Here is a 24,464-nt window from a genome sequence, read left to right as displayed (position 1 = left end):
AACTTTGCAAACTTTTGTGGATTATTGTAACAATAAAGTGACGTGTTTAAAATGTAGTGTTATTCCTTACTGCAGGTAAAACAAGTATATTGGGTTTATTTCGGGGCAGATTTATCAAGGGTAGAATTTCGAGTTATTTTTAGTGTAATTTGACTAGGGAATAGTCCGAATTCGATTTTCAAAATTTGAATTTCTAAATTTATCATGTACTGTCCTTTTAAGAATTCGAATTTGACTATTTGCCATCTAAAACCCAGTGCCGGGCCAACGTGGGCAGGCGCCCTGGGCATATGTTCTTATATATGTGAATTGATTATTATAAACTCTATTATATACTGTTATATAAAGCAATGTTACCTCACACTTCATCAATACAAATTTCTCTGCTCCAGACCTGTCAAGGTCATATAAGTCAATGTGAGAAGTCCCAATGATTTATTGATGCGCGCTGGATTTCGTGCAATACCCCAAAATTTTCTGCTGAAAATTTAGAAAAAATCATGAAATTTGTGAAAATCAGATTAAAAAATCTGAAAAAAAACATGAAAATCTGATTTTTTCCCCACAAAGTAAATTTTCGGGTAAATGTAATAATAAATAAGCATAAAAACCCGAGCTGATTTGATCAGAGTTTTTAACAGAAAATATTGAGATAAATTCAGACTTTGATAAATAACCCTCTAAGGGCCCATTTAAGAAAGTTTGTAGAACTTTGTTTCTCCGAATCATGCTTTTTAGCAGAAACTATCCAAATGTATTCACTTAATCCACATTTTTTTTCTAATTTATCAATAGTAAAAACATAAAATCTATGAATACAAAAGTACAACAAGTAAAAGCGTCCAGGTCATGTAGAAGTCAATGGAAGTTCCCTTTATTTTCTTGCAAAGATCAGCCATTTATTCATGGTTTTAGAGAGTTTCAAAACATTCATTGTTTTAACGAATTTTTCAACAGCCGTTTTCATTCATACATTTTTATTTTGATCTTTTAACAACTTTCATGGCATTTGTAACTTTAGAGAAATAGAGTTTACGGGGGTTATTTAGAATTATACTTAAAATTATACTTAATTTTAGAATTATGTGAGCTTTTTAAAAGCTCGAATTTACTCAAATGAACTCACAACTTGAATGGTTTCTTATTTAAGAAAAAACTTGAATGGAAAAACTCGAATCAGTATGTTCGGTGTTAACAGCCCGAAAACTTTTTTACATAAACCCCAAAAATTTGAGTTTGTTTTTTTAAATCTGAAAAAAAAATCAAGAGAAATCACCTCGAAAACGTGAATTTTTCATGGAAAACACAACTCGACTTTGATACATCTGCCTCTAATTGTGGCTTACCACTAGGGGCATTTTTATTACTGTTCATAGCTCAAGTTTATGCCCTCACTGTTTATTTTATGAAGCAGTAAACCAATATTTGAGTATTTTGTACATTTCCAGCATAATATACATTATTATCTTTTCTATCTATTCGTTTATATCACTGATCTTTAAACTTTCTATAAATGTTCCAAATATCAATAAGTGACGTAATGGTTTAGATTAAGTTCTTTTTTAAGTATCTAAAATCACAATTCAATACAAATAAACAGAACTGTAATTATGCTGGTAAATTATTGGGTATATATAATTTTTATGGACACTAGAAAGCATTCCCACTGTTTTATTCATTTATATCCTATTGTAAATCTATGTAATCTATTGTAACTGCATCTATTTGTTTTTGTGCTTAAGGTTGCACACTCTTGCTCCACCTCGTTAAATAGAACCAAATGAGCATTGGAAATATTAGACTTGAGGTTAAATCATTGACTTTAATGTAATTAATGGGCAAAACTTTAATAATTGCAGCACAATGAGCTAAGGGGGCCCCAGGTATTTAAAGGTTAAAAAATGTCCTGGAGACTGTTAATGATCCTGGATAGGTGAATAAGTCTTGAGAAATGTATGGCATTTTTCATTTGTATGGTAAACAAGTTTATTGTAAATTGTATTTGCTATTTATAAAACAAATAAAAACGTTTTTTAAAATGTAATGGAGAAGACAATTGGATTCATATATGCTTTATATCTACTGTAACCCACCTCCAATAACACATCTGGCCTTGACAGGGTTAACCATCTTTAATTTTTTCCACCTAAATAATTATATGAAATCCCTCTTCCGGTTGTACTGCTGTCTCTGAAAAAGGCGATAGGGTGACGAGTGTTTGAACCAGCTCTCACGTGCACGCTACTGTCTCCTGATAGCCGGCTATTTCTCTATTTCTCTGTGAGCAGTCAGGGAGTGAGTGCATTTGTGCTGACTTTGTTGGGGCTTTCTGCAGTCCTTGGAAGATTTATAGCTGACTTGGTTGAACTAAAAATTATGGGAAAACCACAAAGCTTTGCACTGTTGGGTGCTAGGAAGCTTGAGATAGGTAGGTTTGCTGCCTATCTCAAACTTCCTCAAACTACAGTGCAAAGCTCTGTGGTTTTCCCATAATTTTTAGTTCATTGCAAGACACAGAGTGCTGCATGCATCTACCAATGGTTCACACTCAAGTATACTTTGGTCACAGTTGGATTGGTTGACACAGACCAGCTCCCCAACTGAAACTATAAGTGCTTCGCCCTGTCCTCCTCTCGATTGCAACTGCAAAGGACAAGTGCAAGGGACACACTGGGGAAGGGAGTCATGTTTCCTTGTGAACTGGGGCAGGGGGCCCCTGAGATGACAGTCCTGGTGCTCCAGGACCCCTCAGACTGACACTACTTTTGCTTCTTCACCTACATCTGTACCATTGATAAAAGAGGCCTGCTAATTTTTATCTTATTTATTAGTGGCTAATAAAAAAGTTCACTTTAAGCACACAAAAAAATCTTTTGGAGTCAATTAGATTTGTTGCAGACCTTAAAAAAAAAAATGAATAATTCAGCCCGTGGGAAAAACCTTTTGGTGAGTAGAATAGTTTACAATCTTAATAGTAAAGTTCCTATACATAGAACTAGGCTGTCAATAGCAGAGGTAATACAAACATTAGGGGGCAGATTAACTAAGCTCGAGTGAAGAATTTGAATGAAAAAAAAATCGAATTTCGAAGTATTTTTTTGGGTACTTCGACCATCGAATGGGTCAAATTCGACTGAATTTCGATCAGATCAAATGATTCGAACAATTCAAAGTAAAAATCACCATTCGATAGTCGAAGTACTGTCTCTTTTAAAAATACTTTGACTACATACTTTGCCACTTCAAACCTACCGAGGTGTAATGTTAGCCTATGGGGACCTTCCCCAGCACTTTTGTAAGCTTTTTTGATCGAATAAAAATTCTTTGATCGATCGATTAAAATCGTTTGTAACGTTCGATTCGAAGGATTTTATCGTTCGATCGAATGATTTTTATTAGATCAAACAATCGAAGCATTTGAACTAAATCCTTCGAATTGGATATTCGAATTTGAAGGATTTTACTTCGAGGGTCGAATTCGAGGGTTTATTAACCCTCGAAATTCAACCCTTGATAAATCTGCCCCTATGTATTCTGGTCAAGTTTTATTATTTTTGCAGTACAATATAACAATCCATAGTCAAATTATTACTATATACTAGGTTCCGGTGCCTTCATTCAGATTAAGAAATACATTTTTTTTAATGTAATAATTAGTTATGTTCAGCACCTATCATGGCATACCACAATAAATAAATCCTGTACTATTGTCTCACAGAGAGTCAAATCAATGATAAACCAAATAAATTTAAAATCTTGATGCCTTTCTTTTCTGATATTATTTAAACCTCACACTTCAGCTATCTGTACTTTTCCCTATCACTTTCTCTCTTTATGTAAAAATGAGATTAACTGCATGGTTTCACAAGCGATAACATACTCAGAAATTTATATTGATGTGAATGCAGAATTTCTTTTATTTATTATTAACTGAATTGAAACATTCAGTAAAAGTTACTGCAACAACAAAAAATATACAATGTAAAAATTGCTTGTACAGTCCCTACAAATGCTTTTAGCAAAGTTACTCATAGTATTACAAGAACCCCTCATGGCCCTTGTGGCTATGGGTGCCTGACTGGTGCAATGTTTTATTAATTGGGTGCAAAAAATCTTCCCCACATTTTAGGGTGTAAACGTTTTTTGGTGGAGAACACAATGTGCCTCAAAAATCATAGATAAACTGGCATATAAATTCCCCTTTATATGTGTGCCAAAATATGTAAATCATATGATAAGAAAGGAAATGTTCATGTTAGTGCACTCCAGATCCTTAAAACATAATTGTATTATATTAAAAACAATAAATATTAATATATAATTAAAATAATTAGTCAATGGGGGAAAATAGCATATTAAAAACTTAGCAAACTAAAAACTGACCTACGTCCATAAGTTAGCAGCTAGAAGGCATTTCATATGTATGTTTATTCCACTGTTATACAATATCTCTTTAACTGCTCTCTTAAAGATGCTGAGCAAGCATATATCTTGATAATTCAGTCACAACTACTTGTTAATACAGGTATGAGACCTGTTATCCAGAATGCATGGGACCTGGGGTTTTCAGGATAAGCAGTCTTTCCATAATTTGGATCTCCAAACCTTAACTCTAGCAAAACATCATTTAAACATTAAGGGGCATATTTATCAAAGGTCGAAGTTAAAAAAACTTCGAATTCAAAAAGACCAATCGGATGGAGGTTGAAGGTTTTTTGGGGGTCAAAGTGGGCCAAATTCGGCCTACTTCGAATCGTACGATCGTACTTTGATCGTTCTTCGATTCAAAGTTTTTTAACTTCTAACTTCGATCTCCCAAACTCTCCCAATTGCCTCCATACAGGTTCTAGGAGGTCCCCCATAGTCACCTAACACATTCCTCCTTTCTTTTTTGTCATTTTTCTCCTGTTACATCATTAGCTGCTCTGCTATCCCCTCTTGCTAATTTCTCCAGGCATTCTCCATGCTACATTCCACTTTTCACCCCTAACCTCTGCTTTTTTGTTTACCATTTTTCTACTCTCTTTCCTTCTCTTCTCATCCCCAGCCCAGTTTTAACTCAATGGCTCTCCTCTCTTTATGATCTTGACCTTTACCTGTCTTTTTTGAGATCCCAGCAAATTATCGAGGCAGCCACCTTCTTCATGTGTTCCTTCACTATCCTTCCTCAGCCTGATACAGAGACTGTATATTATTGGGGTAATTTTATTTTAGATTACAGAAAAGATAAGCACAACAATATCACCCAGGAAAAGATAATGTATGAATAATCAAGTAGATCACTTGATTATTCATACATTATGGATAAATAATTAGGAATTTTTACTAGTGCAAACTAGAGACCCAACATGGAATTTATCATTGGTTAATATACTGGTGAACTATAAAGCCAGTAAAGTACAATTATAGGATATTGAATTTCTAGTCCAAAAGTTGTAGGATATTTGTAGTCTTTTTAAACTTTCATTTGAAAGAATGTTCTAATGGCTCTACCAAGATCTTGGTTCCTCAGGCTGTACACAAGTGGGTTTAGCATTGGAACCAGAGCAGTGTATAGCAGAGAAAGAATCTTCTTTTGCTCTTGTGAGTTCTCAGTCTCTGGGCTCACGTAGAAGCTTATGGTTGTGCCACAGAATAGAATGACTATTGTGAGATGAGAGGAGCAACTGGAGAAGGTTTTGAGCCTACCTGCTGAAGTGTGGATCTTTAATATGGCAGAAATGATGTACATGTAAGAGATCAATATCAGGATAAATGGAATAAATCCCAATAATATACTTTCCCAGAATATAACAGCCTTGATATTTCCAGTGTCACTATGAGAATGTCCAACACAGATTTCATCTCGCAGAAGAATTGATTGACTTCTTGGGAAGAGTAGAACAGCAAATTAGAGACTAACCAGGCAAATATCAAAGAGTTCAGGGTGGCAATAAGCCAGGAAATGCTGGCCATTAGCAAACATATGCTCTTGGTCACAATGAGAGGATACTGCAGGGCTTTACAGATGGCAACGTAGCGATCATAAGCCATGGATGTCAGTAGGAAGAACTCTGCCAGAATACAAGAACCAAAGACAAAACCTTGCACAATGCAGCCTGCGAATGAAATGGTGGTGTCCCTTGTAACTGTAATGACCAACAGTTTAGGCAGTATGGCAGAGACACACATGAGGTCTTGGATTGCCAGGTTACACAGGAAGAAATACATTGGAGTGTGCAGATGAGACACCAATAATACCACAGCACTAATAATTATATTGCCACATAAGGAAACCAAGTAGATCAGTAAGTCCACCAAGAAAATTGCAAGATAAGCAGATTCATATTTAGAAAATGCCAAAAGGTGGAATTCAATAGGTAAAGTTCTGTTTATATTTTCCTCCTTGGAGCAGGATGAAATAAAATGAGTCTCCCTTCGGTATTATTGTTACAATGCAGACCAGCTTGGTCTGATGATGGCTACAATCAGTGGGGAGTGCCAAATGTTACGGCACCTTATCTGATACCCTGAGCCGGTCATTACAACATTTGGCACCCCTCCCCTTTGATTGGAGCTTTCATTCTTCTTTATGTAGAAAAAGCAGTAGGGGGGGGTGTATGTTTTAAAAATCTTTAGTATCGTTAACCTGAAATCACTGGAGGATATTGGTTAAGGAAATACCAATGCTGAGGTCTAGGACACTGTATCACATAGATGTCCCCTGGCATGCCCCCAATTTGTTTATTTGGAATATGAAGGCCAGGATTGCCAGGGAGTACAGTTTTAAAGGGAGCCTTGTACAGTATTTACTGCCTGCTTATGCCTGTCGGTCATATATGGTCAATTTCAAGGTCCAGTGTGCAGCTCATAGAGTTAAAAGTGGTAATTAGTCTTCCTATGTGTATAGTAATAAGATCACCTAAACATTCCTGACAGGGGTGTGTTAAAATCCACTCAGTGGAAACTAGGAGCCAAAAATATAAATATTTATAAAAATATAAGAAATTATAAATAGTTATAAGTGTAATAAACTAGAATACTAAAAGTGCTACAGTGAAAGCAGAATATCAGAGAAGTGAAGCAGATTTTGGACAATTGTTAAAGACTGCTACAGTAAGGGCATATTTATTAATAATTGTATTCATGATTTGCTGGGATTCGTGGAAATCACTAAAAAAGCATTGTGTTAAAGTTAAACTGAAGCAACCTTTTAACATTGCACCTCTTTATATTGAAATGCTTCCTGCTGAATACAATAGCAAAAGTGAATATTTTTCAGCTATATTTTTTAAAGTTTAACAGTTCAGCAGAGAAAAAAGAAAACATTTCTAAAATCTGAATTATTTGTTTATAATTGAGTGGACCATCTTTCTGATATTTGGAGCTTTCTGGAAAACAGGTTTCCTGATAACGGATCTTATATGTGTATACTTGAGTACTGTCTTTCTACTGGGTGAATACTTGTCTGTAATAACTTACAAATATGATTTATTGACTTGGGTTTCTTGTAAGAACAAGACTTGTGGTCCAGACACCATAGGGCTAAGTCCTGCCTTTAGATGGTGGTAGAGTTCAATGGCCTTAGTCCATCAAAAGCAATGTACTGAAAATATGTCTATGAAGGTTTTCATTCATCCAGGTCATGGTATATGTAGTTTTTTGAGTTGCATGACACAATAGTAGTTCTATCTACTAAATACACAGCATTCACAACCGCTGTGAGTTTCACTTGTCACCTAATTGGATAGTTACACTGCACCATTGTGATTGGATCATTGGAAGAGTTTATATGCCGAGGATTTCCCATATCAGTAAGTTGAACTGAAGAAGCTACTCGGATGAGTAGTTAAATGTCTTCAATGTGTAATCAGCAAGTCCATTTGCTCTAGATTTACTTCTACTAAATAGATGTAATGAAAAATGTGCACTGTAGCACCATCTGGAGGCAGGATTTAGCGCTAAGAATGGTGTCTGGATACAGTGCAACAAAATGTGAAATACAGATGTATTCACCTGTATATGTCAGATTGAAGCTCAGCACCCCTGTGAAACTGCCTGGGGACATATAGCAGTGCTTTAAGCCATACTCCATATGAAGGAACCAGGTAGTGATGTGTAAGGTCGTGGGTGGGGAGAGCAGGCAGAAGAGATCAACCCAGACCCATCCATGACCCAGAAAGGGGGGTGCAAGATCAGGCCAAACCCGCACAACCCACAGGTAACCCCATGAATGCGGCCAACCCGCACATCACTAGAACCAAGATATGCTCGTCCATTACATAAAAGGGGTCCAATTTTTTTTTACCAAAAGCATTTGTTGACAAGCTCCTTGATTTGAAAGTTGAAAGAAAAGCTGGCTAATTTTGCAGCGCTTATAACCGACCAGAGAAACATTACAGGACTCTTTTAGCTTGATTTTTTAGCAGAGCAACATTCTTTATTCAGAATTAATTTTAATTAACTGTAGACAGTCAGGTAAAATGCACAGCTGATGGTGCTATTGTTCCAAATCCATTATATTAGCAGTTCAACAACTTCTATTATCTAGAAATATTTTTAAAAAAGTAATGAACAATTCAAGCAAAGTCTCTATCTTCAAGGGGTTGGAATGTTCTCTCTGTGTCTGTGTGGGTTTCCACCAGGTACTCCAGTTTTCTTCAATACTCCAAATCCATGCAGGCAGGTTACCTGGCTCCTGATAAACTGACACTAGTATGTCTGTGTCTAACTGTGATTGGGATTTAGACTGTAAGCTCCCTGGAGCAGGGACACATTTTAAGGTTGTATTATCTCTCTGAGACTCTGCTGGATATTTTGGCGCTATATCATTAAAGAATAGTAATCGCTACCATCAGTTTCAGTAAAGTGTCATGAGATATTGATCTGTAATATTTGGCTTCCAGAAAGATCTTTTGCTGTGAAGCTTTTGATATATTTGTATTTGAACTTTCTCTTATTCATCTTTCAACTTAAAATTGGAATTGCCTGGTTACTATGGGTGAGAAGCTACTAGGGTTGCCACCTGTCCATTTGGAGGGTCAAAACTGCCTGCCTGGCTCTCCTAATTTGGAAAAATGGACAGGATTCTCTAAGATTGACATATTGATAGGCCAATCACTGATCGCCACACCATAACCCCATCCGCTGACATTACAGGTCTTTCCTCGCAATGTCACCAACCTGCCACTCGTGACATCCTTGACCCGCCACCTGGCCTCGCATTAACATCGGGGAAAGATGGAAAACCATGACACGTTCAACCAAATAACAGTCAAATTACATGGTCAATAAATCAAATACCACAAAATAAATGGCATATTCTATTGGAACATCACTGTCTGCATCAAAATAAATGTACATTTGATGGAAATATTGTACCCGCATATATGACTATACATAGAGAATAGGATTGAAGTTTATGCTCTCTTCTCTCTATGGGGCAAATTCAGTAACCTGCGGAGTTGCGCTAGCGCAGGCTTCGCCACACTTCGCCAGGCAAAGTTTCGCCAGGGCGCGCTAATTCACTAAAATCCGAAGTTGCGCTCAGGGAGGCGAAAGGTAGCGAAGTTGCACTAGCGCTAATTCGTCAAGGAAAGCAAAGTTACGCTAGCGATGCCTAATTTGCATATGGTGCCAAATTAAAGTACAACGGACGTATATGAAGCAGCAAATACATTACACTACACAAGCCTGGGAAAGCTTCATAAAATAAAATAAAGTTGTTATATTGCCCTACACATGTGCCCACTGTATAGTTTAGGTGCCATATGTTAGGAAATGTAGGGGGGAAGGAGGGTACCCCAAAAAAATGTACGATCTTTTTCAGCCTATCACCCTTAAAAAAGGAAAAGACGCCAGCATTTTTTGGGACTTAGAAAAAATTTCTACTTTTTTTGAAGCAATCCCTATCTACTCTATTGCACTTCACCTGGTCTGAGGTGGTGAAGGCAAGTCTGGCGCAAGAGGTAACGTTCAGTAAAATGCGCAAGTTAGTGAATTAGCGTAGTTATGTCCCATCGCCATAGCGCAACTTCAGCTAGCATAAGGGTGCGAAGTAGCGCTAGAGTAGCTCCACTTCGCTAGCGAATTTACAGCAGCACCTGTTAGTAAATCGGCGAAGTAAAGAAATGACATCACGCTGGCGAATTTGCGCCAGCGTTAGTTACTTCGCCCTTTAGTGAATCTGCCCCTAATTGTTTTGTGCAATATAATTGCTAAGTGACAAAAACAGTGGTTAAATCAGGGGTGTCCAAACTTTTTACAAAGAGGGCCAGATTTGGTGAGGTGAAAATGTGTGAGGGCCGACCATTCAGCCTGACATGCTGGATCCCAGGCAATATGAAATGGGAAGCCACTATAGACACTGGGACTGAACCAGCAGCAGCTGTAACACAACGACAAGTACCAGTCTAAAGCAGTGCAACCACAATTCCAATTGTGCCAGACACGCAGCAGCTGGGACAGCATACTGATATATACTGCCATAGTTTTATGCCCGGGCATAGGATTGAAGCAGGGATGCCCAACCTGCGAGCCTGACAGCTGTTAAAACCAAGTGGGCCCCGGCATTGGTGGGCCCTAGGCCCTCTAGTTGCATAATTGCATTATGTGCCAGAGGAACCAGCTGCTCTGTACCAATGGGCCCACTTGCCGCCTGCCCAGCCCATTTGCTGCTTGCCCGGCCCACTTGCCGCTTGCCCAGCCCACTTGCCGCTTGCCCAGCCCACTTGTCGCTTGCCATGCCCACTTGCCCAGCCCTTCTGCCGCATCGCTCTACACTCACGAAATGCAATGCTTGAAGGAGTACTGTGGCAGCCCAGCCAGACTGTATTTAGAGCAGCGTGGACCAGGAAGTGGATGCTGACGGGCGGCTGGCTCTGACATGCACGTAACCTCGCTCTCATCCTGGAGTGATGCGATATCCCAATAGCCAACAAGCATGCGCAGCAGTAGAGGTGCGGTTGAGCTGTTCTGCAGCGTGCACGCCGAGTGCTCCTAGAAGTGTGCGTGCAGAGCGACGCGCCACGGTAGGGGGCGGATGGGGAGGCCCTGTCTAGGGTGCCTTGTGGGTAATCCGGCCCTGGCTGCGGGCCGATTAAAACTGGGTTAAATGATGTTGTGATGTCACTTCCTATCTAAAGCCTTTTTATGTGTGAAGCACACCTGTGATATTTGGTTACTCTGTTAAGCTTGAGAAAGGACACGCTGCATGCCGTTATGTTATTATATATGATGTAATGAATAGGTTGTATTATTATTATTTGTACATGATGAACTGAGAAAATATTCTTTTCTAATTTTGATAAACTGAGTGCCGCCTCTGCTCATTTGATAATTGCTATATAATTGGAAAAACGCAGAACTTTCCCCTATAAGGCTGAACACCATATAAAAGAACCTTAAGTGAGTGCTACTGTATACTTGTATAATATATATATATATATAGGTGTCAACTTATACCATTGTTAAAAATTATTTATATTTTTCATAAGGAAGAAAGAGTACAAAAAGCGATTAAGGAAATAATTTTAAACATGTTTTCATACATTTAATACCAATTTTATTTTAAATATATTTAGGTACAGGTATAACAAAGAAAAAATAGACATCAAAAGGAAAGGGTTGGTTGGACTATTTCTTCCTCCACGACTCATCCCACTAGCCACCTGCTATGGATCAGAGATGGTTGTTTTCTTTAGATCTGTAAAGGTGTTTTCTTGATTGAGAGTCCCATTTCCAGTATAATTAGCCTAGAACTGGAAAAAACAGAAAACTTTTAGAACTAGAATATATATAGTCCAATAGGCTTTAATGAATCATTTTCATTATGTATACAAAATTATGTCTTCTATACTCAGATATAATACCAAAGGTTATACTCAGTGTTTAATAGATCAGTGCTATATTGCTTACAATCTTAATTTGTATGTTCTCACATAATACCTTCCTATAATTAAAAGGTAGTTAAATATTTTACTGTTCTGGATACTATTAAAACATATTGGCTTAAAATATGTCTGTAACCTTGTTCTAAGTTAAGAGGAACTGCTTAGTTGAGAATTAAAACTAATAGCTATGTCCAAAGCTGATGTTAGTACATTTTTCTTTTAAGAGCCCTGGTGGCATAACTACTTGCCTGGGTGCAATTGCAACCCCCTCACCCCCTTGGGGCCTGCTGGAGCTGCAAAAAATGTATTGGGGGGAGGTTGGAAACCTAATTTGTCTAATCTACAAGGCATTCCCATGGGGAAGAGAACTTGAAGTAGCAAATACATATCAAATGCTCTCATGAAAGTGACCCACCCATGGCATACTTATATAAATAAACACAGCCCAAAAACATTATGTACTCAGATTATGTGCCCGAGGTTATATTATTCTGACATTTATCAGTATCAAAGTTTCTGTCCCTTGACTTGCACTTACCTGTTTATATATAAGTTCAAATCCTCCCAGGTCACAGTTAGGGTCATCCTTGTAATCAATCACCACACGTACAATGTCCTCTACCATTGGTGGAACAAGCTTCTCCATCACTGACGTGTCTTTGATTATGTCCGGTTTGAGATTGATCTCAAGGAGCCAGGGCTGGAAGTTTTCTCCAAACATAAAATCTGCACCAAAAAGGTCAAAACTGTTTTTCTTGTACATCGCATTTTCCTGGGTGGCCTTCATAGTTTGAATGAGGGCTTTCTTCATCCCTGGTATAATGATTGAATCCCAGACTTGCTCTTTTCCGATTGTACAAAGATACTCTTTGAATTCGTCACTGTGCCACATGTTTTCTTCAGGCAGGTTGGGGTGACGATTTGGTGCATTCTTTAAATTCCTCTGTATGCTGTTATTACATACATGGATGGCGCTGGAAGGATAAAACAATACAATTGTCAGGTTTATGTGCCTAATCCATCACTAGTAATCCAGTGTCGGTATCCAGTGAGTTTACTAAGTATTCTAATCTTGCCTTAGCCATTCATTAGCCTTAGCAAGCTGACCACCATAGTTAGAGCAAAATTACAGAGCCTTGTAACCAATGTAACTGCTACGGAATCAGAGGTTAGAAGAACAGAGCCTTTAGCATGCTATTTGCCCACTTTACAGATGTAGCAGCAACAAACAAATATATTTCATGCCATAAAGTGATTGATCACAAATGTTATTGTATACACCGTGGATTAAACGTATAAATTACCTTTAAATTACTAGCAACTATGGCACAATTGTCCAAGGTGTTTTATAATGTAATACTTATTTGTTAAATAAAAAAAAGGTTTTATGATATTTTTAATTTCTTCGAATAAGTGCACTGTATTCCTAAAGGATTGTAAGACAAGACATACCCGCTTGTAACATGCTAAAATAAGGCAGAGAGTAGACTTATTTCTGTTTGTACATGAGCCTCTGAGAGTACAAAGCAGTGAAGTCATATCAACATCACGTCATTACTGTATAACAAATAAATAGAATGCAAGATTTTGCACCCTCTACTTACGTATCTAAACTCTTCAGCGTGAACGGCTGAGATGAGAAACGGATGAAACTGTGCTTATAGAACCAGATAGTTAAGGGGCACCAGTCCGTTATGAGGAAATGCTGACGGAGATCAATTTTGGTTCCATATACAAGAAGTGGCCTCTCTATGTACTTTTGAACCACCCATTCATTTCCGAAGGAACATATCTCTTTCAGATCATTTCTGCAATGTATCCCTGTAATAACATATAAAACATGAATCAATATCTTTGTACATCAATATTGTAGTAAACCATTTTGTAACACCTGAAGCAACAAAATAATCATGCGTTGGACCAATAACTAAGGTTGCCACTTTGCTCCTACATCTCACACATCTTATTAGGAATTAATTTATACATATTCTGCATTGTGGCACAGAAATAATCATAACTGTGAATTGGAATTTATTATGTGCCAAAATGTATGAGATGAGATGAAGAACCTCATGGATCCTTCCAAAACCTTAATGGAGGTGAGGTCCCTCACCCTTGTATGGATCATATAGAAATAGCTATTACTATATAAGCTCTTGCATGATTTTCTACTTCATTTACTGTATGTGAGTCATTTATAAATATCCTGTGAGGAGCACCCACCAGTAACCTGAACTTTTGTTTCCCCCTAAACAACAATTGAGTACCCATTTCACAGATTCTCTTACCTCTTCCTCTAGATGAATTTCTTGGTTTTAAAATCCAGATGTTTTTTTCTCCATCTATATCTAGTTGTGGGTTCACTCTTCTCAGCTTACATAACAATTGGTGGCAGTAATCAACATACTTGTCTGAATTCCGTATGTGCGCACCATGACTGTAACAATACAAGGGCAGGGATGAGAGACAGTTATACATAATACACATCACACTATTGCAATATAATGTTTATGGAGAATATTATATATGAATAGGTTTATTATACACAACAAATATCTGTTCATGTGATTTGTATTAGGCCTTTGTATTCATAGATTTTATGGTTTTTACACTAAACTAAAAAATCAAGGATTAACTATAAGAAAAATTCATGAATTTGCACAAAAACTATGATTCGGAGAAACAAACATTCTATGAACATTCATAAATCACCCCATAGAGTGTTCACTGTCATTGTTTTCCTATAATCAAGACAATTTCTTTCTAAATCGAAATTTTTATGAATTGTTTCAGCTGACATTACTTACTGCATAACCTGATAGTAGTCATCTATGAACTGTTCCCAATTAATTATCCTGGAACATATTAAGTCGTATTCGTCCTCATGTGTTGAGTAATACAGATAAAGCTGGCAAGCCACAAGGGCTTTTACTATAATATCTTCTGGAACAGTTTTCTTTTCTTTCTGGCTGGAAATAACGTCATCTTGCAAAGACTTCCCATTGCTTCTCAAAACCCATTTTAGGATACCACAAGCCGCAGTCATGTTAAAGTCATCTAAATAAAGGCACATTTTTTGTTAGAATACTCTACTTAACCAAAATATGAGACTAACTATAACTGTGAGAACAAACAGGTCCAATATTTTGTTTATAAAAAGAGATGGAACTTTGAATAATATTTCTAAACAGGCAATACCATGGTTTTATTTTCCTTTACATATTAATGTATATAGGCATAACTTATAGTAGATAAAGAGAGTTGTCATTAACATGCACTATAATGTATTTATGGGAACTTCTAATAGAGCACATTTTATTTGGGGTGGAACATTATTTCATAGGACAGCTATATAGAACCAATGATCTGAATCACTCTGAAACATTTTAGTGACTAGGTGATAAGTACATCAAGGAAAGGGGAGTGACTAGTCATGGCCTGGCCAGTGTTCTATATTGGAATGTGTGCTCTGTTGCCTTAAGACATTTTTCAAATGTTATATAAATACATTTGTGTAAAAGCTAAACCATAATAACTATTCCATGAAAAAACATGCAATAAATAAAATAACCTTAGAGTTAAACCAGGGGCCCCAAACTTTTTTACCCGTGAGCCACATTCAAATATAACAAGAGTTTGGGAGCAATGCAAAAATGACCTAGGGGTGCCAAATAAGGGCTGTGATTGGCTATTTGATAGCTCCTATGTGGCCTTGCAGCCTACAGGATTCTCTACACGGCAGTACACCTAGTTTTTATGCAATTTAAACTTGCCTCCAATCCTGGAATTTAAAAATAAGTGCCTGTTTTGAGGCCAATGAGAGAAACATCCAAAGAATTGGTGAGCAACTTGCTGCTCATAAGCCACTGGTTGTTGGTCACTAAGTTAAATAATACTTTGGTTTTGAAGGATATAAAGCCCTGATTTTAGATACTATACCCAAGATATAATGATATGCTACATTATTTTATGCACACTTACCAATGAATGCTTGTTTTTCATTTTGCTCACTAAACATGTAGCAACGAGGGAAGAAAGTGCCTGGATTCACATCACAGAACGAACGCCATTGCCTTAATGCCATGCACAGACCAATCTAGAATACAAAGAACATATTTAGTTATCAATTTTATAGAAATAAAAAGTCAAAGAAGATTGTAGCAAATTAATATACAAAAAATTCTAGGAATTGGAATGCAACAACATCTAGAGAGCCACTGATTGGCCACATTTCTGGCTTCTATATTCCCACCAGGTCAGAAGAAGTTACACTGTAAGTATGACCAGTAACAAGAGGCATCACATTGTTTTCTCTTGGAAACCCTATGTAAAATAATTTCCACTTCCATTTACTGGAAACCGTCTGTGGGGCAAATTTACTAAAGAGCAAAGTGACTATCGCTAGTGTAAATTCAGTCACCGGCATAACTTCGCTAGCAAAGGAGATAGATTCTAGCGGTACTTCGCTCCCTAATGCCTGGCAAATTTGCGCTCTGGCGAGTGGACGTAACTACACAAATTCACTAAGATGCGCATTTTACTGAATGTTACCTCTTGTTCCTAAAAAAATATTTGAAAAGTCCCTAAAAACACTAGCGTCTTTTCCTTTCTCAGGGTGATAGGCTGAAAAAGAGTGTAAAGTGTTTTTGGGGTAACCAGCTTCCCCCCTACATTTCCTAACTATACATTGGGCTCATATGTAGGGCAATACTTTATTTTATTTAGGTTTATTTTTTTTTAACTTTATTTTATTTTATTAAGTTTTCCTGGGCTTGTGTAGTGTAATGTATTTGCTGCAACATATACGTCCATTGAACTTTAACTTCCCGCCGTATGCAAATTAGGCAACGCTAGCGCAACTTTGCTTCGCCTGGTGCAGTAATGCTAGGGCAACTTCGCCAGAGTTTGGCACCCTGGATCCAACTTCAGATTTTAGTGAATTAAAATGGTGAAGTGTTGCTCTCTGAGCGAAGCCATCGCTAGTGAATTTTTAGTGGTTAGTAAATTTGCCGCTTTGACTTAGAAATAATGGGTTCCAATCATGTTAACTGGAAGCCATATGATTCAGCTGAAAGAAGCAGGCCTGTACAGGCAGACTGTAGACAGGCAAATGTCAAAATGCCATGCACCAGTATTTATTAATGGGCTAATGTTGGGCTATTTTGGGCACAGTTTAAATACCAGGGCCTACAGTTCAGACATGGATCAAATTATCTAAATCAAGTTGCATTTTATTTTTTGTTGGGCTATTATAATAAATTGGCAAGTGACAAGGATGTGGGGTTGATTTACTAATACATTTACAAGTAGCATTTAATAAACAATTCATTTTGATCAGTCTACTGCAAGATATACATTAAATGGGAGACCTAATTGGTTGATATGAGTCATTGTAAGTCACTGCAGTTGTCTCACCTTGCATGCGAAGTACACACTGTAAAAGTTATTGGTTATCTGATCCTCTCTCAGAAGACTGGGATGAATTGCTCTGAATGACAGGATGAGGCTGGGTTGTATATCATTAGGACTGATAAACTAAAAAAAGTAAATATAAATAAAAAAGTTTATTCATGGAAGGCAAGTACACTCAAATGATTAGTAAACGTCTGGTGCATTATATTACTTCTTTAACCACAGAAGAAATAACAACTGGCCTAGTAACTGCTAGTTATACTGCTACCATACTCTGCAAGTAAGTTGCACTAAGTACTGTAGCTTGCTAACTTGCTTGGCTCCTCTCCACCAGTCACATCATGCACTTTAACTGACTAGTAAATGTAGAACATTTATATTTAAGTCCATAGAAAGAAATATGTTTAGCTATAGGAAAGGGAAAGTCATTGTACACTGTTCTGGGTTGAACAATGACAATGGTGTGAAAATAGAAAACCTATAATAGTAAACATTAACACTATTTATCTTAATGCTCAATTAAATTGGCCATATCCATGAGTGGTTAGATTAAGATTACCCACATATTTCTTACATAGATCTTTGTATTGTACTAACGAAAATATGGATTTACCTTCTGCCCATTTGTTGGGTCACAAAATAAAGTTTCCTTGGGACCAGCATCTATCAAGAAAAAAACATTGCATTAGTATCATTATAGCAGTTTATTAGATTGCTCAGAAAGGTTCCACTAGTAGCAGGGTCTGCCCATATATCTTAGGCACATTAGGGAATATAATATACTCAACTGTATAACAAAACCATGTTATTTGGTGTCAGGTGCCTGCAGAAAAAGTATCCCTTATAAATTCTGGCCTAAGGATGTGTTTACATGGAAACCTTTCAGATCAAAGAATCTTATTCAATGTACCTTAATTAATCAATCATTGCTGTATCAAAAATCACAAAATTGTGTCTAGAATCTTAATGTCCCAATTGTACCCTAACCTTTACTTTGTAAACTCTAATTTGTAGGGCCCTATTGTACTCTGTAACCCCTTGTTTGTTATCCTCCATATATTCCTGTTTGTAACTAAGGTATCACTGCGCTATATAAATAAATGATGATGATGATGATCAGAAAGTCACTGGAAGATAAAGTTGGATGCAACTTTCATGCAATTGTCGCCTATTCCATGAGGTTGTATTCAACTCTACTTCATCAACGTTGTGCTCATGAAACCCCAGGGCAGACATTTATATGCTAGCATGTGGGGAGCTCTAGGTTCATTTTTATCATTAGCAATTCAATATTACTCAAATCCTTGAAGAGATATTTTTAAGCAGACTTACTGAAGGTGGGGGCAATTTTCTTCACCCATCCTCTACTCATTAGGCTGCTCTCAGTGTCGTTTAATATTTCATCGTCCATCCAGAAAATTTTCTTTTTCTGTGGGATATTTAAAGAGAAACATATTAGAGATTCCAAATATAGAAATTTCTTAAAAGTGGCTTCTACAGAATAAATTGCTTGCGTGGGATCATGTTTCTTATGTGTGATATTAAGGGAGCTTAAGTAATGTAAGAGAAATTAATTCATAAGTCTTGGGGTTTGTAGCTGAGCAACATTTTAATGCATCTAGGTTGCAGAATCCTTCACTTGGGCTATACAGAGAAAAGCTAGTGGTGTTCAACTTTCCCACCACCTTTATACATGGAAATAGCTGTAGTGGAAGAACATAACAGTTTGTTCTTAAAAGAAAAAGGCTTGTAATACAACTAACTAACTATGTACTTGTTGCATATTGGGCAGATATCAGGGATAAATGTAACAATGCTCTTCACATCTACCTATTTCCTTATGAGTTGGCTATCAGCATATCTACTCACAGCAATACACTGGTACCAATGTAAAATATTTTTAATATTGTAGTTTGCAAAAATGGTGGAGTGTGTCTATGTTAGACCCAGGTGCCTCCTTCCAGCCAATTGTGGCTCTCACAACAGGACACAAAGAAGAGCAGAATGTGGCTTATCTTTTATTCACCTGCCACTTCTAGTATTCTTTAACCTTTCTATGTAAAGTCTTTATAGCCTTGGGGAAGTCAGGCACCAAACTAAGATCATTTACATATTAAGAGATGGTCTCTCTGTGCAATGTCATTTTTAGTTTTTTTCTCCTAATATACTTATATTCACAACATAGGCTAAAAGAATTCCTGGTGCTGGTACATTACTTACTGCAATTGCTGTTTTAACCTGGTCTTCAAAGCATATGTTTTGTCTGGATACACATTCATCATAGCAACATTTATCCAGTTCAGGTGAAACTGCATCTGCAAAAGAGATATAACATACATATATTATATTGTAATGATTTATGAATAATGATGTATTATTTTAACAAACTATTAAATGAAGATGGCAATTTACTACAAAATACCCACAACTGGAGAAATTCAGAATAAAACCATAAACATGTTTTATGAAGCCACATGAGAACACAAGACAGTTCTTTGAAATAATATTATAGACCATCATGTCGTAGGACATATACAGGGGCAAATCTATTTACTGATAGTTAGGAAAGTGTTAACTAATCACAACAATTTTTCACAGTTGATAAAGGTGTAGATTAGAAGCTGAACACATTCATTAATTTGCTCATCTAAATCATGTTCCACCACTATTATGAAAGAAGTGTTGGACTATAAGGTTGAAGATAGTACAGGTACCAACTAATCCATAAGGTTAAAGATGGGACATGGAGTAGTAACAGGTACCAACTAATCCATCACTAGTAACAGGTAGTAGTAACAGGTACCAACTAATCCATCACTAGTAACAGGTAGCAACCGTTCATCCAATCAGAACTTAGCATTTAATGCCCTGCTACATTTAGCCAAAAAAAAAAAAAAGTTGAACTCGATGGACATGTGTCTTTTTTCAACCTTACTTACTATGTTACTATGTTACTATGTATATTAGAGGCACTAGTATTTATGTCCCCCACAGGCACTACAACACTTGCCTATTCTGCTTGGTTTTTACTAAATGTTTACTTACCATTAGGCGTCTCAGCAGTTTCACTTTTACTAGATTTATTAGCCTTCTTTCTTTTCCTCTGAGCTTTTCTTTTGATATTAGTGATAATAGCAGTTGTTTTTCTTTTGATATTAGCTATAATAGCAGATTTTCTTTTCCTGTTGGCTTCAATAGTTGTTTCAATTTTGCTATTGGCTTCATTTTCTATTTCGCTGTTAGCTTCAATTTCTATTTCACTATGAGCTTCATTTTCTATTTCGCTATTAGCTTCAATTTCTATTTCACGATGAGCTTCAATTTCTATTTCACTATTAGCTTCAATAGGTTGTTTTTCTAGTGATTCCTGTTTGATCTGTTAAGATAAAATATTGCAAGAATAAGAAATTGACAAAAGTAAGGTAAAAGTGTAAAGTAAATGCTACAGTTTCACACATTAGGCCCATAACCCACTGGTGCAATGTGGAAATGTGTCTAATTTTATAGGAACAAACTAAAGATTCATGAGCAGCCAATGTCCTCTCTTGTTTAACTGTGTATACACAAGTATGGGACCTGTTATCCAGAATGCTCGGGTTTTTCTGGATAACAGATCTTTCTGTAATTTTGGTCTTCATACCTTTAGGGGCACATTTACTAAGGGTCGAATATCGAGGGTTAATTAACCCTCGATATTCGACCATCGAAGTAAAATCTTTTGACTTCGAATATCAAAGTCAAAGGATTTACCGCAAATACTTAGATCGATCTATAGATGGAAAAATCGTTCGATAGAACAATTAAATCTTTCGAATCAAATGATTGGAAGGATTTTAAGCCATCGATCTAAGGATTTTCCTTCGATCAGAAAACGCTTAGCAAACTTATGGGGAAGGTCCCCATAGGCTAACATTGAAGCTCTGTAGGTTTTAAGTGGCGAAGTAGGTAGTCGAAGTTTTTTTTAAAGAGACAGTAGTTTGACTATCGAATGGTCGAATAGTCGAGCGATTTTTAGTTTGAATCGTTCGAATCAAAGTCGAAGGTCGTAGTAGCCTATTCGATGGTCGAAGTACCCAAAAAAACTTAGAAATTCTAAGTTTTTTTACTTCGAATCCTTCACTCAAGCTTATTAAATGTGCCCCTTTGTGTACTAGAAAATTGTGTAAACATTAAATAATCAAGTACAAGGAACTATTTATTATTGCAGAAAAAAGTAAATAATTGTAAAAAATATGGAATTATTTGGATAAAATCTATGAAAGATGACCTCTCTACAATTTGGAGCTCTCTGGATAATGGGTTTCAGAATAACGGATCCTATACCTGTATATATAAGGTGTTTTCACAGCAATACATGTGCCTTTTCAAGAAGCAGCAATGTAGAAGTTTAATATATATATATATATATATATATATAAACTTGTTTTTAATTTTTTAAATAAGAAGAGGTAAAAAGGAGGAAAGGGGATTTTGTCTGCATTGAAGATACGTTAAAAACTCCACATGCACCTTAAACGTCCATTATGTATTAGGTCAGTATGTAGGAAAGTTGCTAAAGTAAATCTGTACTATGAAAAGAAAGGCAGTGTGAAGAATAAAAGAATGTTCTGTTTTAATCTACAAATATCTCCTGCCTACCTCAATTTCTTCATCAGGATTTTCTTTTGGTTTCTGATAAAGAAAGAAAATATATATTATCAGTTTATAGTTAAGCGCTTCATTTGACAGTAAAGAATATGCTAATACTGGGTATTTATACATAGCCCTTTGCCAAATTATCCCTATTAATATGGGCCATAGTAGAAAAATGGAGTGTAGAAAAATTACTTTAATAACAGCCGGAGGCAGGGGCAGAACTAGACCTCCCCAGGCCAGTAAAACCCATTTGTAGGTCCCCTGCAGCCTATGATTTCCATATACCCAACATGTATACATCTGGCAGCACAAGTCAAAGGGGAGGTATCACTGATTCTTAACAGACCCCTGCTGCCTGAAATGCTACACATTGGATATCTGAGATATACACTGAACATACATATCAACTGTAGCATATTAAAGTATGTTCATGTACCTACATTCTTCACAATATGTGGCCCAATCTGGAGTGGGTGCCAACTGGCAAATACCTGAATCCAAATTTTATATGGACTTTGGCTTTTATTTTTAATTATTCATGAATAAACAATATGGCTTATTTACTAACACTAGGGAAATCTGCACCTGTGGCCACAAAAAATAGCAGCCAGTCAGTGACTATATTTGTTCTGCCAGCTACAAGTACAACAATGAAGCAAAAACTCTATTGGATACGGCCCAGGCACAACAATTCCTTGTGTTGGTAAATAAACAACAGTGTGTTTATCACACGTATCAAATGAATTAAGAATTGCTTTGATAGTGATGATTGGAGGGTTTAAGATGCACATCTTTTTGACAGAAAATGAAAGCATTTTGTTATTCTTAAAATAATAGTTTAGCTAATATTATGCAGATAACTGAGATTAACATTTCTATAAAAGGTAAATAAAATATTTGTGAAATTCTGATAAATTGCCACTGCAGATTTTACAAATTTTGAGACTTTTTATTGGTGAGCTGATTCTGATAACTTAACAACATATTGCAATTAATTATAGTATTTGAAATCTTACCTTTTTACAATATGTGAAACAATAAGAAATAGATTTCCAAAGTCTTTTAGTTAAGGTGTTCATTGTAGAATCTAGATGTTATTTGATTTTCTATAAAGGAAGAAAAAAAGAATATATGTTATGCTATATATATATATATATATATAATACACAAGAGCCATAAATATCCTGTAAATGATATCCTTATAATACACAAAAGCCTTGAATATCTTGTGAATTATATCCTTATAAACGGTGACTAGTGATGTCATCAGTTATAAACGTGAGTAGTAATGTCATTTTTGTCACACAACTCACTAAAACTTGTGTATTATAATAAATAAAGTAACCTTTGTTGAAAAATATGAGGATATAAGAAGTAACATTGGAGTTCCATGACCTGTATAAAAGCATTCGGCCTTTGACCTTATATGGTCATCGAATTGATGTCATTGTTGTAATCAGAGCTTAGTGATGTTATTTCTGTCATGACTCACAAACTTGTGTATTATAATAAATAAAGTATTCTCTGTTGCAAAATATAAAGATATTAGAACTCACTTCAGAGTTCCATGGCCTGGAACTCCTTGCTAACTTCTAATATCCTTATATTTTACAAGGGGTACTTTATTCACTATATATACACCTCTCTTTCTCTTATTTATTTATATATATATATATATATATATATATATATATATATATATATATATATATATATATATATATATATATATATTTCTATGCTTAATATCAGTTTTAGTAGTTTTAATATACCTCACTCTCTGCCTCTGATACTTAACTCAGCTGGCTGGAAAATCAAATGACAACTTGGATCCTGTTTCCTGTACTACATGTACAGAAAGCTTAGGGTCCATTATGACATCACAATGGTGTTTTATGACCTGTATAAAAGCACTCAGCCTTTGACCTTACACTGTATATGGTCATTGAATTGATCTCATTGTTGTAATCAGAGCTCAGTGATGTTATTTCTGTCACATGACTCACACAAACTTGTGTATTATAATAAACTAGATGGTGTTGTTTCTGAAGAAACCACAAGATGTTGGCCTTGAAATGCAAGAGGTGTTGGGGCCAGTTGCCCCTGGTGCATAGAGAGTACACAAAGTTGGTAGAATCTGGTTTAAACGGTGAAAATTGAAGCAGATCAAATTGTACCATTAAAATCAATCAAAAAACCTGATTGGCTGTTTTTGGCTCCACCCACTTTTAAAATTTGAATCCCAGTCCCCCTGTGACCGACTGTGCCAAGTTTGATGTCCCTGCCATTAACTGTGAAAGAATGGCAGCAACTTATATATTGACATTGATTAGCAATAGGTAACATTTGATTGGCTGTTTTAAGCTCCACCCAGTTTTCCGAATTTTCACCCCAGTCACCCAGTCATGGTCTGTACCAAGTTTGGGGCCTCTGGCTTTAAAACTGTGAGAATGGCAGTATTTGAAACTTTTACATTGAAGTCAATAGGTAAAATCTGATTGGCTGTTATTGGCTCCACCCACTTTTCCTAAATTTTGACCACAGTCA

The 24,464-nt window shown here is 36.4% G+C and overlaps 1 protein-coding gene and 1 long non-coding RNA gene across 3 annotated transcripts; both read right to left on the bottom strand.

Moving 5' to 3' along the window:
* Positions 1 to 11,478: 11,478 nt before the first annotated feature.
* Positions 11,479 to 16,218, bottom strand: LOC121401181 (tubulin monoglycylase TTLL3-like). 2 transcript variants are annotated; one of them, XM_041585513.1, is made up of 6 exons: positions 15,852 to 16,214; positions 14,678 to 14,927; positions 14,159 to 14,307; positions 13,475 to 13,691; positions 12,409 to 12,844; positions 11,479 to 11,738 (listed from the first exon to the last, which is right to left on the bottom strand). In XM_041585513.1, the coding sequence occupies exons 1-6, from the start codon at positions 15,952 to 15,954 to the stop codon at positions 11,733 to 11,735; spliced, it is 1,161 nt and encodes a 386-aa protein (XP_041441447.1). In that variant the 5' UTR covers positions 15,955 to 16,214; the 3' UTR covers positions 11,479 to 11,732. The 2 variants fall into 2 exon arrangements, with proteins under 2 accessions (XP_041441447.1, XP_041441446.1); XM_041585512.1 differs by lacking the exon at positions 11,479 to 11,738 and having other exon boundaries at positions 12,287 to 12,844; positions 15,852 to 16,218.
* Positions 16,219 to 19,502: 3,284 nt separating this feature from the next.
* Positions 19,503 to 20,434, bottom strand: LOC121401180. The gene is made up of 2 exons (XR_005966162.1): positions 20,328 to 20,434; positions 19,503 to 19,597 (listed from the first exon to the last, which is right to left on the bottom strand). It is a non-coding gene; the product is annotated as an uncharacterized LOC121401180 (long non-coding RNA).
* Positions 20,435 to 24,464: the final 4,030 nt, after the last annotated feature.

This window comes from Xenopus laevis, chromosome 3L (genome assembly GCF_017654675.1).
Source record: "Xenopus laevis strain J_2021 chromosome 3L, Xenopus_laevis_v10.1, whole genome shotgun sequence".
NCBI lineage: Eukaryota > Metazoa > Chordata > Amphibia > Anura > Pipidae > Xenopus > Xenopus laevis.
Note: the sequence above shows the minus strand (reverse complement) of the source record. Positions and strands in the feature narration are given on the sequence as shown.